Raw genomic sequence first — 18,365 nt, 5'->3', positions numbered from 1 at the left:
GAAAACTGAAGTTAATTTTTGCACTGATTTTCCACCCATTTTTATATTTTTGTAATAAACACAGATAAAATTCCTGATAAATTTTAAACAAAATTACAACTGGAAATGAAGAGCCTTATTTATTAACTAGGAAAGAAGAGCATCAAGGTAGGGGAAAGGCTAGTAGCTTGCCTGGTATCATAACAAGCAAGCCTTCTTCAAGTTGTGGGTCTCTAATTTAACCTTCCAGTAGTGGCCACTTCTTTCCTGACTACAGATCTCCACTATGACCAGCTAATTAATCAAGACAAAAGGACCAACTCCTGACTTAGGGTTTGTCTACACATAGTTTTTGTATGATTTAACTGTTCCTAAACAATTTTGCACTCTGAGCCTGATTCTTGGAAGGCTGAGTTATATTCTTGTGATTTTTATTTTTTTAAGGAACAGTGAAAAGCTAGTAATAAATAAATAAAATAAGCATTTAAAAAGTGAAAACACAACCTGCACAGCAGCCAATAGCTCGGAGGTATTTAGCCAGTTGAATCTAAAACAATGGAGGATATTATTTTATGACTAATCTTAGATTACTTCCCCAGTAAGCAATGGATATTATTGCAGCAGTAGTGATTATTACAGCAATGGTGGCTTTAGAAATGCATATTTCAATAACAGTAAATTAAATTATGTATGTATGTTTCTTTTGCAGACATAATAGCTACCTGCTTAGCTTTCTCCTTCAAGACAATAAGCTGGGATCTGTTGAAACTCATCACAGTCCCAAGGAATTCCATGTTTTTGGTAAAAGTATCTGTATCCAGGCACTGCAGTTCCTGAACTGTCCAAAAGGCATTTGCTTCTGCTAATTTAATAATCTCATCTGAAGAAGGAGCTGTGATTCCTGTGCAGTCTGGGAAGAAATCAAAACACAGACGGAAGAGATGACTTCTCTTGTAATCTCCTTGAAGAAAACTAATAAAAATGCAAAGCAACAAAGACTTGTGCTCTCTTGTTATGATGTTGATGTAATATGTATTAACTGAAGCCAGGACAATCTTGACATTAACTTAAGCATAAAATATTTTTGTAATGAAATAAAAATGCATTTAAAAAAAGTACAAGTGCAATTAATGTGCTTGTTACAAAACTAGTGTTTACCTAAGTTTAGGTAAACATTTGCTCCTACCCTGGAAAGCAGCACATGCTGGAAAGGAAAGGAGGAGCAAACACACTTTTTAAAACAGTTACCATATAAAGGTATCTTAATCAAATGGAATTTGCATGCAGCAGCTAGAAAGAGCATCCAACTGTTCTAAGCAGGCTCAAAAAAATGGCACCCTACATTATTAAGAGTCAAATCCTGAGATAAAGTCTTTCATTCATTTCAGCAGGAGTCTTGCTTGAATCAGAACTCAATTAAGTTCCTTAGTTTGGCCTCAGTGTAAGTTTCCACATGACTGTATTGTATTTTTGTTCACACACAAATTGCAACTGAATAAACCTGCCTATCTTTGTTCAAACAAGACTTGGTGAAGTCCAGCTCATTAGCTATTACATTCAGTAGCAGGCCTGAATGGGTCTTCAGTTTGAAAGGCACTGTTAGAGATGTATGACTGTAAGCCTTGCCTGACATTTAAACAAGGCAAGTAGATTGGTTTCCAGAACTTAAATGTGAGAGAAATGCAATACTCATGTCAAGCATGTTGTTAAAGTGCCAAGAATTAGGAAAACACTGAAAGAGATGCTTATTTACAATAGAAATGTTTGGTCTGCCAAATTGTATTGGTCAAATATCTGATACAAGGGCAGAGTCTGCTTCTTTTTTGTTGGCAGGTTTCAGAATAGCAGACATGTTAGTCTGTATCCGTAAAAAGAACAGGAGTACCTGTGGCACTTTAGAGACGAACAGATTTATTTGAGCATAACCTTTCGTGGGCTACAGCTCACTTCATCGGATGCATAGCATGGAACATATAAGAAGAGCACGCGCGCGATGCCATGCCAGCTCTAAGAGGCTAATTAATTACAATGACCTGTTATCAGCAGGAAAAAAAACCTTTTGTAGTGATAATCAAGATGGTCAATTACAGACAGTTGACAAGAGGTGTAAGGATAGTTATCATAAGGAAATATATTCAAGTAGTGTAATAACTCAGCCATTCCCAGTCTCTATTCAAACCAGAGTTAATGGTATCTAATTTGCAAATCAATTCAAGCTCAGCAGTTTCTCGTTGGAGTCTGTTTTTTAAGTCTTTCTGTTGCAAAATTGCCACCTTCACGTCTGTTACTGAGTGGCCAGAGAGGCTGAAGTGTTTATTGGCCAAACCGGACAGTCTTTACGCAAAAGCATAAACGGACACAAATCTGACATCAGGAATCATAACACTCAAAAACCAGTAAGAGAACACTTCTTATATGTTCCATTCTATGCATCCGATGAAGTGGGCTGTAGCCCACAAAAACTTACGCTCAAATAAATAGGTTAGTCTCTAAGGTGCCACAAGTACTCTTATTCTTCTTTTTACTGTGCATTTTGACAAACTCTATAGGCTTAATATCCCTGATACTGATGCAAAGGAGATTCTAGCATCCTAACATGGTCTCTTATTAGCCACTCTCCTGCCCCTAATCTAGGAAACGATTGTACAATCATTACTAAACCAAACAATCTCTGAATATCTTCAAATTTGTCCATCCCCAGTAAAAAGCAGAACTCCACAGATGCTGCCTCTGAGCTGAGCTTCCTGAGCTAAACAAATTAAAGCAAGGATGTACAAAATAGCTTTGTACTTCGAAAGGAAGCAGAGGAAAGATTTGAATCAAATAAAACTGCAGCAGTGGGTAGAACCCTGAGAAGGATGAATCTGTGGGCAAACGGAAAAGCTGTTTGGCTTCTGCTGTACCAGGAGATATCACTGCTTTCCCTTTGTCCATAGTAGAAACTGGCCTCTTGTAAAGCTAGATTGGTTTCACTCTCCTCCACTGCAAAAGGTCAGCTTTTCTTATGTAAATGTTGCCCATGCAGAGACAATACAGTTCCATGCCCTTTTCAAAAAAACCTAATGTTTTTGGCCCCGGGAAAAAACACCTTAAGGAGTTAATTTATTGTAACACACCAGCTCCACTGGCAAGTTTGCAGATGGAAGTATTCATTACAATCCTGGCAGATTTCCTGTGTCTGATGCTGCTTCATTTTTCTTGTTGCTATAATCAGATTTCACACTGATCAAACATGAATGGGGCAGATATGTGAAAATGCTTAGATCTGAACATACACAATAGCATTTCATTACGCTGAGCCAGGAGACCTAGGTGTCATTCCCAGCACTGCCACTGCTTCACTAAGGCCATGTCTACATCTAAAATTTTGCAGCGCTGGTTGTTACAGCTGTATTAGTACAGCTGTATAGGGCCAGCGCTGCAGAGTGGCCACACTTACAGCAACCAGCGCTGCAAGTGGTGTTAGATGTGGCCACACTGCAGCGCTGTTGGGCGGCTTCAAGGGGGGTTCCGGGACGAGAGAGCAAACCGGGAAAGGAAACCAGCTTCGCCGCGGTTTGCTCTCTCGGTCCCGGAGCCACCCAGCAAACCGCAGGGAAGGAGACCTGCTTGCTCGGGGTTCCGGGACCGAGAGAGCAAACCGGGAACGCCGCGGTTTGCTCTCTCGGTCCCGGAGCCACCCAGCAAACCGCAGGGAAGGAGACCTGCTTGCTCGGGGTTCCGGGACCGAGAGAGCAAACCGGGAACGCCGCGGTTTGCTCTCTCGGTCCCGGAGCCAGCCAGCAAACCGCAGGGAAGGAGACCTGCTTGCTCGGGGTTCCGGGACCGAGAGAGCAAACCGGGAACGCCGCGGTTTGCTCTCTCGGTCCCGGAGCCACCCAGCAAACCGCAGGGAAGGAGACCTGCTTGCTCGGGGTTCCGGGACCGAGAGAGCAAACCGGGAACGCCGCGGTTTGCTCTCTCGGTCCCGGAGCCAGCCAGCAAACCGCAGGGAAGGAGACCTGCTTGCTCGGGGTTCCGGGACCGAGAGAGCAAACCGGGAACGCCGCGGTTTGCTCTCTCGGTCCCGGAGCCACCCAGCAAACCGCAGGGAAGGAGACCTGCTTGCTCGGGGTTCCAGGACCGAGAGAGCAAACCGGGAACGCCGCGGTTTGCTCTCTCGGTCCCGGAGCCAGCCAGCAAACCGCAGGGAAGGAGACCTGCTTGCTCGGGGTTCCGGGACCGAGAGAGCAAACCGCGGCGAAGCTGGTTTCCTTTCCCGGTTTGCTCTCTCGTTCCCGGAACCCCGAGCAAGCAGGTCTCCTTCCCTGCGGTTTGCTGGCTGGCTCCGGGACCGAGAGAGCAAACCGCGGCGAAGCTGGTCTCCTTTCCCGGTTTGCTCTCTCGGTCCCGGAACCCCGAGCAAGCAGGTCTCCTTCCCTGCGGTTTGCTGGCTGGCTCCGGGACCGAGAGAGCAAACCGGGAAAGGAAACCAGCTTGATTACCAGAGGCTTCCTCCTTCCACGGAGGTCAAGAAAAGCGCTGGTAACTGTCTACATTGGATTACCAGCGCTGGATCACCAGCGCTGGATCCTCTACACCCGAGACAAAACGGGAGTACGGCCAGCGCTGCAAACAGGGAGTTGCAGCGCTGGTGGTGCCCTGCAGATGTGTACACCTTCAAAGTTGCAGCGCTGTAACTCCCTCACCAGCGCTGCAACTTTCTGATGTAGACAAGCCCTGAGACACTTGGGGTAAATCACTTAATCTTTTTGCCTCGGATCTCCCCTCTGTAAAAAGTGGTCATAGGACCCTCCCTTTTATTTTAAATAACATTACTGAGAAATACAGATTTTAAAAAATGACAGTGCTAAGCATTACTGTTGTTTCGACAAACCCACAACTGGATATTCTGAAAGGCAAACACCAGGCCCATTAGTATGAAGTTTGAGGAGCAACGTTAGATCAGTGAAATCCTGAAGGTGTTTCCATAATAATCCTGTTTTTCAGGGATTTAGAAGTCTGTCACTGTAACAGGGTGGCTTCCCCCTTTAATGGCTAGAGGCCTGGGGCCAACCAACCCTAGTTACAAAGTGGACACACCTAAGCCCTCTAAAGAGCAGTAGGAATCTGCAAGAGGGATGCTCAGGGAGAAACAAGCAGAGTCAGTTGTTGCTGGGAGCAAGAAGGCTCCAACAGGGAACCCTGAGTTTTTAGGAAACGGGCTCTAGGTAGGGAAAACTTGCAAGGTACCCAGCAGGAGACTGGAGCAGAAGCTTTATGGGGATTTGAGAACTTTTATTTTGAAATGCTATGTTAATAAATCCAGCCACAGGAAGGAGTGGGCTGAATTTAACAGGAGTTTGTGTGTGTTTAAGAATCCTCTTGAAGGGGGAAAATGAGGCAAGGTGCCTGCAGAACAACTTCAGACCACAAGGGAACACTAATGAGGCAGATGACCTGGTGACAGTCATAAAACTTCACTTCTGGCTGAAACTTGCTATATGAGCTCTCTATAAACTGTGTGTGATTATGTTGCAGAACTTCATTAAAATTAATTCAGGCTCTCTTTCTTGTGTGTGTCTGATGACAGCACAAACTGTCCACTTCAAGCCTCCCTCCAGCCAAATTATTCATACTTGTTGAAGAATGAAAGGCCTCTGCAGCACTGGAGCACCATGATAGCCTTTGGTGGGGAGCGTGGCAGCACCGGGGAGCTCTGCATTGGCTGCTCGTTGCCCCTGAATGTAGAGGGGGCCAGTGAGGTGAGCCAGAGTGGCTTCTGGATCCATGTTACTCACAGACTTTAAGGTCTGAAGGGACCACCATGATCATCTAGTCAGTGGAGTGGAGTGGAGGTGGGGAGGCAGTGTACCATAAACTAGAGCACTGGACTCAGACACAGTTCTGCACTGAGTTCTGTTTCTGATTCTGATACTGGCCTTCCGGGTAACTTCAGGCAAGCCACTCAACCACTCTGTGCCTCAGTTTCTCCATCTGTAAAATGGAGATAATGATACTGACCTCTTGTAAATGTTTATGAGCTCCACTGATGAAAAGTGCTAAATAAGAGCTAAGTATTATTAATGTTTTGCTGAATTGAGCCAAGAATACATTACTCCAAAACTACATTTATTGTTCCACCTTTGTATGTAAATATAGTATTATAAGGGGAAAATTCTGTTCTCAGATACACCATCATAAATCTGGAATCATTCCACTGGATATGAGTGGGCGTTCACACAGATCTAAAGGTCTCCCAGCATAGAGCTCCATGAAAGATTGAGGCCTATACTATATTAAACAAAGAACACAGGATGAAGCTTTCAAAGATGCAAAAAGCAGGTAGGCACCCAACTCACAATGCAAACGTTGTGTGCCTAATCCACATTCATGCCTTTGAAAATCTACCCAATAGCAGGAGCAGGTATGTCTTGCAGTTCATTAGACTACATAGTTTAAATATTCTCCCTGGGTCATTGCAAGGGTAATCTTTTAAATTGTCAGAGGCTACAATGAAGTTGTATACTCACATATAACCAAAGTATGTGTAATAAATACATGGGATAGACTTCATTTGGCACAAGAGTTTCTGATAAGCAAACAATTGTGTTTTTCCTAAAATTTATTTTAATCTGTAGCAACCAATATAGTCAGTTTAGACAGACCACAGTACACTGATGTCACATTCAGAACAGCTGAGTCAACATATACCAATGTCTGATAAAGGATTAACTGGGCAGCATCTTTTGGCTCAACATTTTGGCTCTCTGCTGTCTTTCTATTCATGAAACTTTCACTTATACTAAAAGCGAAGCAAAATAATTCTAAGATGCAAAATCTGTATGCAACCAGACATGTTTCAACACTTGTTTAGCAGTGCATTTTTAATGGAGTAAAGCATTTCATTAGCTGATCATTAAAAAGATAAGCATGTTAATGGTGAAAGTCTTTGCTCTAATGTTTCTAAAAGACTGAACCTCTTTAAAATACTTGGCATTTTGCTTTTTGTCCTACTGCTTCTCAAAATGCATTTGACAACAAAGATACCATTCAGTTTGCAGCAGCATAGTCAAAAATGTCACCATTGTCAATCCAACACATTGACGCTGGACAGGTACCAGTGAAATACTCACCAGTTGTGGGGTCAGATGCTCTAATGCTAGTACTGGAGTTGCGAATAGATTCAAATATAACGGATAGAAACTCTTCAGGTGGAGATGCTGGCCGAACCATCTTTGCTATTTGTAAAATTGTATTTGGGAACTTAAAGATGGGAGATAAAAGCAATAAGACATTTTCAGAACTCCCTCCCATTTGAAACAAAGCAGTCAGGACGTGACAAGGGGCGAGAGCACTGCCTAGGCTCCAGTGAACAAACGTTAACCACAACTCAGCATCACCACCACCACCCCTTTGTTACAGGTGTTCAGGGGATAGGACTGTAAATTGGCTCCTTGCAGATAGAGGGACCATGATTTTGGGGAGGCTCCTGTTACATGAGCCCATGACTGGCATGAACCACATGCTGGAGGGAGTTTTCAATAACACTTCTTGCTGATTTCAAACTTTATCCCTTGAGAAAACCACCTTCCTGACTGCACCCTTGTCTGGCTTCTCCAGAATAAATTCATCAGATTACACAGATATATAAAAGATCACAAGATTATAAAAATGAGGGATGGAAAAGAAACCACTTTGTCCACCACCTGTGAGAGCAAGATATAGTCCCACATTAGATATTACTGATATTACATTAGCTCTTAGCCGAAGGCCCAAAGGTATAAATCGTCATCTGCCTATATAACTCACGCGGTGGGTGAGGTAATATCTTTTATAAGAAAAATTTCTCTCACCAACTGAAGTTGGTCCAATAAAAGATATTACCTCACCCACTGTGTCTCTCTTCTATCCTGGGACTGACAAGGCTACCCCTATACTACATATATAGTTCATAGTATGCTCCCACTGTTAATAATGGGTTAGGAAGAGTTTAAATCCAAGTAACATAACTCTTCACATTTGGATAGCATAATGGGGGAGCAGGGAACACTGCACTGTATGAAGCTTTGAAAGCATGACAGGCTGTGTACAGATCCATAAACATATAATCTCTTCACATATAACAATATGCACTTACCTATGTACAAGTACAGATAACTCTTTAGATTATGGCTAAATCCCAGGAGTTTTGACTGAGTAAGGAATGCAGGACTGGGCAAAAATATTGACAAGGTTCCTTGCAAGTAGAATTAAACACCCACTAAGTACTGGAATGCCTGTATTTTAAATTGAATTACAACATTTACTATAGTAAAGCTTTAAAATAATCTTCTAGAATCTTAAACATTAAGATGAAAAGATACCTTTTCAGCAAGGACTGTTAATTCATCTTTTGACAAAAGAGCTACGAATGGTCCAATATCCTGTGTTGTTTGAGCCGTCCAGTTCTTTGGTATGCTGAGAAATTTTTTTGGAAAATTATACACAAAATACCAAATGCCTGCAATACCACCCTGACTCATAACAGTACTAAATCTGCATGTGTGTCTTATACTGTACACAGTCGCACAGATAGATGCCTCTTTACCAAAGTGACATTCTGGGTTTTAACATCAGATCACATTTCCCTGGTTTATGGTGAATCTACAAAGCTGTCTCTCCCTCCTTAGTTAGAGAGTGCTTTCCACCCTCTTCGTACATCTCTCTCAGTATTTATTGCTTGCCTATTACCATAATATCTGACGAAGGATGTGCCTCCCTCCTTTTAAAACCTTTGTTCTTTTTAATTATAACAGTCTATCATATTACACAGCACCAAAAGTGAGTTAGAAACTTTATAAACAAAAATAGATGCAGTCCCTGTCCCACAGAGCTTATACTAAGTACCCAATCCTCCAAACTGCTAACTACCTGAGTAACTTTACTTACATGCTTAAATATTTGCAGGATTGACCCCTAAAAGTACACAGGCCTGATTTTAAGAGGCGATGAGCACCTGCCACTTCCTTTGACTTCAGTGGGAGTTGTGGGTGCTCAGCTCCTCTGAACATCAGGCCCATATACGTTACAAACAGCAGTGTGTTGCTTACTCTGGAAAGATAAAACTTATTAATACACAGGCCCTGGAAACTAACCAGAGATTGTGGCAATCTCTTTCTGATAATGCTGTCTTTATAAAAGAGGAAAGGAAAGCAATAAAAGCGGGCAATAGCGGTAGAGTTAGCTATGTATAATTTTAGCTTCATATTTTTCTGTTGTTCTATTTCTCTCTCCTCTGTTGTACTAACAGTGCATGGAAGTGTGCACTAGGACCTATGGGCCTTGGACAAGTCTTGCCCAATGAAAGCCTATGTTGTTTTTATAATTCTAGAAATGAATTCTAGGAATATGTACATCCTGCATCTCTAGAAATGACGTTCTGAACTATTCATTGGAATGTTGGTACTTTATGCAGTTAAGGTTAAATTCTGCAAGACGCTAAGTGCCCTCAACTCACTACAGCAGTGCTCAATACCTTTCATGATTGTGTCCTTGGACACTAAACTGACTGATGTTAATTCACACAACCAGCTAGTAACCAAGGAAAATAGCTGCACTGCTAATGTTCAGCCTAAAATTTTTCATAGACGACAGCAGTTTGATTAACAGATCCATTACAAATATTTTGGACACTCATAGAAGACATTTTATTTGGGAGTCTAGGATTTGACCTGTTATCAAGATGCTTGTCTATATAAGAATGTTACTCAATGAAATATACCAAGACATGTTAATGCAATGAGGCATGGTACATTAGCCTGAATGTGTGCCAAGATTGAAAAGTGCATAGGCATTATATTTTAAAAGCTGAAAAAAACCAGTGTTCAGTAAAACTGACATTCAACTTACATTTGAAAAATAAAGTCATTTTTAATACTTTAATATATTCAGTTCCAAGCACTTCATTACCAGAAAAATACTGACATTTTGGTGGAAATTCAAATAAGAGCAACAAAAAATAATAAGCAGACTCAAGTGACTCAATATAAGGGGGAAAGATAGCAAGCACAGCTTAGCTAAGTGATGACTAAGGAGTAGTGTGACTTTGTGTTCAGGCCCTGCTTTCAAACATGAGATTCTTCCAAAGGGAACAAGAGACCACAAGAGAAAAATTGTGTATTCCTATAATGTGGGGATTTGGGATAGTTTTCTCTGGATAACTGATATATGAGTTAGGTTCAAATTAGTCTCCTAGTATGACAGCTATGAATAAACATTAGTGGGGCTCACACTTTGTTGCTTCTTTAAACTGCACTAATTGCACACACTTGGGGCTCCCCTTGGATCTCACTTCTCCCCTCATGCCCCGCAAGCTTCCTGTGTGCTACCATCCCGGTCCTCTGTTTCCTTCTATTTGGCATATGGGACTTGCTGCAGCCTCCCCACACCTCTCTCATACCAGGAACTCTGCATACCCCGCCCCCTATTCTGTCCTCCCCCTATTCCAAGGTTTCCCCTTCTCCCCCAGTGCCAGAGGCTGACTCTGTGCACCCCCATTCCTTCTTTCCTCCCATACTAGGGTCTTCCATTCTCCCCCCGCCAGGGAATCTGTCTGTCCCTCACTCTCCATGCTCCCGCCCCATGTCAGGGGCTCTGTGTGAAACCCCATTCCACCCATGCCAGGAGCCCTGCGCTTCTCTGCCATTCCTTGGGCTCTGTGTGCCCTCTCCTTTTCCACTCTTCTTATTTCTCTTATGTCCAAGAGGTAAGTAATTCATCATCATCATATTCAACTCTATTGGGAGGATAAGCACAGATGAGCAGGGATATTGTTATGCTAGAAGACATTAACTGGTGCTATCAACCAATTTTGATCTTTACAATTCCAGAGGTGCTTGAAGCTGGGGCTCTGATGAACAGAGAGCAGGGCCTCTCTGCCCCTTCCATTTTCCCCCTTCACCCAAAAATCAGTAGGGTTCTGCCTATTGGTTCCTAGAACATTCTCTGAAATGTTGGAACTGATGCATCATTCAAAAGTTATCATGTTACAGGCAAACACAGAAGTGCCATCAGTTGAGTGTAGGCCCTTGCAAATTCAGACAGGTACAAAGGGTTAGGATTTTTTAAATGCAGATTGCTGTCAAAGCAAATGGTGAGTTTTTATATGGATTAACCCCAGCAAAAGCAAAACTGCATGTCTAATATCTTACCCATATAACTCAGTAAGTCTGTATTTAATTTCAGTCTTCTGTTCATGGCTGAGCTGTCGGCAGAATCTGAATTGGTGAAGGGCTATTGCCATGGCCCGCAGGGATATTCCATCGCGTATAGTTGCTGGAGGTAAATGGCAGATTAGATTTCCAAGTATGTCCATGTCATATTCATCACTGATGGAACCGTTCTGAAACAAAGAGGCCAAAGTTGATGTGTTTACCTCACTGGTAGAGTTAATACCAGGTATCGTACTGTGCAGCCTGGGAGTTTCAGTAACTGTTTGCTCACAAAACAATGTAAGATGCGCAGGTGGGTTAATCCAGTGACTCTCAACCTTTCCAGACTACTGTATGCCTTTCAGGAGTCTGATTTGTCTTGCGTGCCCCCAGGTTTCACCTCACTTAAAAACTACTTGCTTACAAAATCCAACATAAAAACACAGAAGTGTCACAGCACACTATTACTGAAAATTTGCTTACTCTCTCATTTTTACGATATAATTATAAAATAAATCAACTGGAATATAAATATTGTACTTACATTTCAGTGTATAGTATATAGAGCAGTATAAAAAAGTAATTGTCTGTATGAAATTTTAATTTGTACTGACTTTGCTAATGCTTTTTATGTAGCTTGTTGTAAAAGTAGATCACTGATCTAGATATTTGCCTACAACCTTTTAACACACACGATCACTTTTTGAATTTAAGTGCAACCCAGGATCTACCCCGCCCCTTCCCCAAAGCCCTGCCTTACTCACTACGTCCCCCCTGTCTCTGTTGCTCGCTCTCCCCCACCCTCACTCACTTTCACTGGGCTGCGGTGAGGGTTTGAGGCTGGGGCCGAGGGGTTTGGAGTGTGGGAGGGGGCTCCGGGCTGAGCCTGGGGCTGTGAGTTGGGGTGCAGGAAGGGGTATGGGGTGCAATCTCTGTCCAGTAAATACTGAACCAAGCAAAACAACAAGTATAGATCTCAATTAGAGCAAAATTCTGCCCCCTCCTCCATATCCACTGAACAACCATGATGCAACAAAACTGGTGCAGCTCTGCCATGTGGAGACCAGGGATTAAGGTTTCCTGGAGTCTGTGTTGGAATGGGTGGGCACAAACCCTGAGTGCCACAGAGCCTTCCTCTGCAGGGTCTCTCCCTGCATGCCATTGCATTGAGGTTTATTGTGCAGAGCATGGGATGTGTGTGACGGGATAAGCATCTGCTGCTACGTGGATCAACCAGCTGACTTCCCCTCATACAGCAAGGCTGCAATAACAGGAGGACTTTTATAGCCTCAAGGTTTACAGCAGCAGTCACAGACCAGTGCTGATGCAATTCTGCAGCCTGGGAGAAAAGGCCATCCATTTCCCTCTCCTGGGGAATACCCTGTGCCTGGTACAGCTACTCAAGATGAGCAAAGGTTGGAGAAACAGGATATGTTTCACAGGGCTTGTCTACATCAGAAAGTTGCAGCGCTGGTGAGGGAGTTACAGCGCTGCAACTTTGAAGGTGTACACATCTGCAGGGCACCACCAGCGCTGCAACTCCCTGTTTGCAGCGCTGGCCGTACTCCCGTTTTGTCTCGGGTGTAGAGGATCCAGCGCTGGTGATCCAGCGCTGGTAATCCAATGTAGACAGTTACCAGCGCTTTTCTTGACCTCCGTGGAAGGAGGAAGCCTCTGGTAATCAAGCTGGTTTCCTTTCCCGGTTTGCTCTCTCGGTCCCGGAGCCACCCAGCAAACCGCAGGGAAGGAGACCTGCTTGCTCGGGGTTCCGGGACCGAGAGAGCAAACCGGGAAAGGAAACCAGCTTCGCCGCGGTTTGCTCTCTCGGTCCCGGAGCCAGCCAGCAAACCGCAGGGAAGGAGACCTGCTTGCTCGGGGTTCCGGGACCGAGAGAGCAAACCGGGAAAGGAAACCAGCTTCGCCGCGGTTTGCTCTCTCGGTCCCGGAGCCAGCCAGCAAACCGCGGGGAAGGAGACCTGCTTGCTCGGGGTTCCGGGACCGAGAGAGCAAACCGCGGCGTTCCCGGTTTGCTCTCTCGGTCCCGGAACCCCGAGCAAGCAGGTCTCCTTCCCCGCGGCTTGCTGGCTGGCTCCGGGACCGAGAGAGCAAACCGCGGCGTTCCCGGTTTGCTCTCTCGGTCCCGGAACCCCGAGCAAGCAGGTCTCCTTCCCCGCGGTTTGCTGGCTGGCTCCGGGACCGAGAGAGCAAACCGCGGCGTTCCCGGTTTGCTCTCTCGGTCCCGGAACCCCGAGCAAGCAGGTCTCCTTCCCCGCGGTTTGCTGGCTGGCTCCGGGACCGAGAGAGCAAACCGCGGCGAAGCTGGTTTCCTTTCCCGGTTTGCTCTCTCGGTCCCGGAACCCCCCTTGAAGCCGCCCAACAGCGCTGCAGTGTGGCCACATCTAACACCACTTGCAGCGCTGGTTGCTGTAAGTGTGGCCACTCTGCAGCGCTGGCCCTATACAGCTGTACTAATACAGCTGTAACAACCAGCGCTGCAAAATTTTAGATGTAGACATGGCCACAGTGTAAAAACTTTCCAAGTTTGTGCTGTCCTCACCAACTCAATCCATGCAGCAATGGCTTCTCATGCGAACACTTTGACCACACAGGGGATTGAATATAGCTTTTAAGAAATGTTTACGTCTTGGACGGAGAACAATAAAAATCATTGGGAAGAAGAGAACATAAATATTTGTACAGTTTAGAAGAGAACGCAGCTGGATAGATACTGATATGCTTATAAGAAATATAGTACTAGCTAAAACAGAGAGGAACAAGCGGGAAATATAGGCTCTCTTTTGCTTTAAATCAGAGTGAAGGAATTTTATTTGTTGAGCTAAACAGCTTTAGCCCATAAAGAAGCATTAGCAATAATCCCCCTGAGCTGTACCGAAAACAACTCTGCAAAACCAGGGAGTTGCATGAATTTTTGGCCCTTCACAGCCATCTGACCTTTGTTTTGAACAAACAGGCAGGCTGCTAAGCCAGTATCTACAATCTGCTATGGGGCTTGCATGGTCCAGGACATCACACATATTTTGCACTAGCTTGGTCCTAAGACTAGAGTGGACTAATGCTTGGCTCCACTGGAATTTCTACAAGGCAATTTCGCTTACTCCTTAAATATAAATGCCTCTTTTTTTCAGCACGTGTAGACATGGATCCAATTCTGCAGTCCGTACTCATGTGTGAGTCAGAAAGATCCCAACTACACTACAAAGCTAAGCATGTGTAAACGTGGTTAGGGAACAGTTGGGGCCTAGCATTGTTATAACATATATCCTGTCCACAGATTATAAGGTCAAGCACAATATGAAATTGCAAGTACTGTGTTAAAGTGAAAACACAAATCTGAAAGTCACAATTCAGAACTTCCCACGCAATGTTAAAGTAGCACTTATTTTCCCTTGTGAGGCAGAAACCATCCCAATTTAGGGTAATTGCAAAAATGGCTTTTGTTTTGTTGCACTCTTTTTCCCCACCCAAAAGAAAAGTATCATGCTTACCAGACACTCCTGTACCTTCTGTAGGACCGTATTCTTTTTGTGCGAGTTTACAATCATAAGATCCAGTTCAGTCTTCCCCAGACTTATCAGGAAAGGGACACACGAAGTGCCTGAAATGGATTCCAGATACTGAGCACTGGAGAAGGAGTTAAAAAAACAACAACCACTTCTTAGTTTGTAAAGCTGAACTTCAGCTATACCTAGTACTGCATGTGAAGACCACAGTGACAGGGCCACATTCAGAGATGGGTAAGTTGGCATAACTTACGTACTGAGGAGCTAGGAAAAGGTGTAAGTTAAAGTAGTCTCCACTTACACACAGAGGTGCTGGAACAATTTTTATAGTAGGGGTGCTCAGAGCCATTGAACCAAAGTGTAAACCCTGTATATAAAGGAAACCACTTCAAGCCAGAGGGTGCAGCAGCAACCCCAGCTCCCCTAGTTCCAGTACCTATGTTTATACCTTCTTCCAGCTCTTCAGCATGTACGTCAACTTATCTTCCCTTAGACAACGCCAGAGTGGGCTTAAGCAGCTCTAAGGCAGTCTCAGCTTAAGGGAGTCTAACTCAGGGGTTCCCAACCTTTTTTTCCCCCACAACATGGTATAAAAACCTCTATGTGCCACTGTGCCACAACTGTTTTTCTGCATATAAAAGCTAGGACTTGTGTTAGAGGGTAGCAAGCAGGGCAGTTTGCCTGGGACCTCAAGCCATAGGGGGCCCCTGTTAAGTTAAGTTGCTCAGGCTTCAGCTTCAGCCCCAGGTGGCTGGGCTTCAGCCCTGCATGGCGGGGCTTTGGCTTTCAGCCCTGGGCACCAGCAAGTCTAATGCTGGCCCTGCTTTGCGGACCCCCTAAAACATGCTTGCCCAGGGGGCCCCGAGCACTGGTCTAACTTACATGTGGCTTCTGAATTTGGCCCACAATTATAAATTTATTACCTCATTCAAGCATCACTGTTCATGTCCTTCTCTGTAAGGTTCTATGAAGTGGTGTTGTAGGTTCTTTGAGCTATTTTCATTATACCTAGAGAGGAGTTTGAAGTAGAACCCTGGATAGAAGCTCTCCAGAATATTGGGGAAGTTCAGACCTCATCTGTACTTGGTGGTTGATTCAGTTCTCTAGAATGGGTCAAACCAAACTACTGGATAATGAGCACCTTTGAACTCTGGGGAAATTTGGAACCCAATTTGAACACTATAGCTTGGACCACTCTCTCATTATAACACTTACAGTTGAGGGGTTACATCAATAACACAGGGAAGATCACAACCAAAGAATAAGTGTGTGCACGTTCCTATATGCCAGTATCTTATCCTGAGCTGAACTTTCGCAGGTCATTATTTCATAATGGTAAATTAATCCCTGTAGGTATTTTGGAAGCCTCTCCTCAAAGCAGTTACTGGCTGTGAACATTAACTTTCTTTAACAAAAATCCCTCCCCAGAACTAAAATCTGCCTTCTTACCTACAAGAAATGAAGGGGCAGGGGGCGGGGGAATAATATACTGTTAACTTTCAAGGGAACACTCAAAGTGCACATCAGTATCACCATATGAGCTTTTCCTGGTCACCCTTGTCCTCCTCTCTCCTTCTCTTTTTATTGGGTCTGCTTGACTCTCCCTAGTTGTCACATCAAATCTAGATTGTGTGCTTTCTGGGAGAGGGACTATGTCTCCGCTGGTTCTCTGAGGTGCCAAAAATAGCAAGTGATATTAGAATATTTCATACAGGTTTTCATTGGGCTTCATTTAGAATAGATATGTCCTGATGGTATTATTGGGTCTAAAAATGTATCCCAACTGTGAGTGCAAATGGAAAAAGTAGGTGGGAGTTCATAAGATGTCACAATAGCCTATAACTTTTTGCCTGCTTGGAAAATAAACGTGGAAAATAGGTCAAATTGTTTTCAACAGTGAATGTTAAGAACAAGAAAACCAGACAGAGAAACTGGAATAGGCCAAACGAACAGGGCTTATTGATATGGTTCAAGGACTATTGAAATCATGCTTAGTAAGATGTGGTGCCGGAAATGAATGAACCAAAACTGGTAAGGTGGATATTAGGTCTAACTGGTGGGCAAAATAATGAGGAGACTTTTTCCTTTGGGGGGTTAATAAAAAGAGATTTTTGGAAAAAAACAACTCATCTCCCAACTAATCTCTCCCAAACACATTCCCCACACTCTCATCTCTACCCATCTCATTACTTTTTTAATGAAAGGGAGGCCAGCAGGCCTTGTTCATGATTTAGGAACTTTGTTTTTCATCTGAGATTCCTGAACCCAGTCCTCAGCCCATCAGTGGGCTTACCGAATTACCTGCATTGCAGTGGTGCATAAAATATTCTGTTCCATTTCCCTTCGTGTTGTTTTCTGCACCCTTATTTTCTCCAATTATATCTCTCACTCTCTTGGCTTTTCATTAGCTCCTGAAATCAACTGCATTGGATCGGCACAGTGAGATGAAATTACCACAACCCTGCCCTGTCTAAGGAGAAAAGGCCCAACCAGATGACATCTCTGACTGGAGTGAGAGCCAGGATCCAAGCTCCAGGTGTGGCTGACTTGCCAGCCAAAGCATCCGTACGTAACCCTGGTGTAGATGTGCGGGCTTAGGTTGGAGCGCAGGCTTTAGAACCCTGCGAGGTGGGAGAGTCCCAGAACTTAGGTTGCAACCTGAGCCCTGGAACGTTTACACTGCAATGAAACTGCTTCAAGCCCAGAGCCCTGCAAGCCTGAGTGAGTTGTCATGAGCCAGCTGCAGGTGTTGTAGTGTAGACATCCTGTATCCTAAGGGGAGTGAGAGCTGCTGTAGTCACAGGACTTGTCTACCCATTTTTATTTTATTTAGAAATGGATAAGACACATGCATGAACATAAAGTTTATAGAAGGTTTCTGCACTGGCAGCTCTCTTTATTGGTTATTCATTATATAGTGTAAAAGAATGGGTGCAGGTTCTGAAAAGACTCCTGAGTTGGCCAGAGGGATTGCTAGAGAGCAATGCAAGCCTACCACTCTCAGGGGCGGCTCTAGCTTTTTTGCTGCCCCAAGCACGGCAGTCAGGCAGCCTTCAGCAGCTTGCCTGCGGGAGGTCCGCCAGTCCATGGCTTCAGCATACCTGCCACCGAATCCGCGGGACCAGCAGACCTCCCACAGGCAAGCCGCCAAAAGCTGCCTGACTGCCGCCCTTGCAGGGACCGGAGCACTGGTGCATGGAGCCGCCACTGACCACTATCACCCTGTCAGGAGCAGTGTGTGACACCTTTAGAGACTCAAATTGCTGACTACTGACAGGCCAGAGAGAGATATTTGAGAACCACAAGTCTGGAGTGCTCCCAGTGTCTTCCTATGCTGGAGCAAAGGACCAAACAACATCCAGTTTTGAGTTCCCATATGGCAATGTGTTGTGCTATCTCTAGACAACTGGGCTGACTAAGAAGCTTTACTACATAATGACCACTGTGATAAAGTCAGAATACATTCCAAAGTCACCCTTTGCAAGTGAACTCCTCAAAGGTAGTTTTTAATTTATTTTATAAAACAAAATGCAAGTATGTAGCAGAGCTTGACAGCACTACCAGTGCAGGCATGGCCAACACAGCTAAGTTGAACAGAATATTGTATAGGGGAAAAAGCACTCTGGTAAACAGTTAACATAAAAACAATAAATCCTCCAGTTGGCACCTTTTAGAGGACTCTAAAGTAAATATA

General features: G+C 44.2%; 1 protein-coding gene across 1 annotated transcript in view; it reads right to left on the bottom strand.

Moving 5' to 3' along the window:
- The window catches only part of OTOA (otoancorin), a 64,662-nt gene that overhangs the window by 15,372 nt on the left and 30,925 nt on the right, over positions 1-18,365 (bottom strand). Inside the window, exons 19-23 of the mRNA XM_030578080.1 lie at positions 14,657-14,792; positions 11,151-11,341; positions 8,325-8,418; positions 7,095-7,224; positions 702-889 (exon numbers count right to left, since the gene is read on the bottom strand). Of these exons, the coding sequence (XP_030433940.1) occupies positions 702-889; positions 7,095-7,224; positions 8,325-8,418; positions 11,151-11,341; positions 14,657-14,792 (739 nt within the window). The remainder of the gene's footprint in view (positions 1-701; positions 890-7,094; positions 7,225-8,324; positions 8,419-11,150; positions 11,342-14,656; positions 14,793-18,365) is intronic.

Source organism: Gopherus evgoodei, chromosome 10 (assembly GCF_007399415.2).
Source record: "Gopherus evgoodei ecotype Sinaloan lineage chromosome 10, rGopEvg1_v1.p, whole genome shotgun sequence".
Classification (NCBI taxonomy): Eukaryota; Metazoa; Chordata; order Testudines; family Testudinidae; genus Gopherus; species Gopherus evgoodei.
Note: the sequence above shows the minus strand (reverse complement) of the source record. Positions and strands in the feature narration are given on the sequence as shown.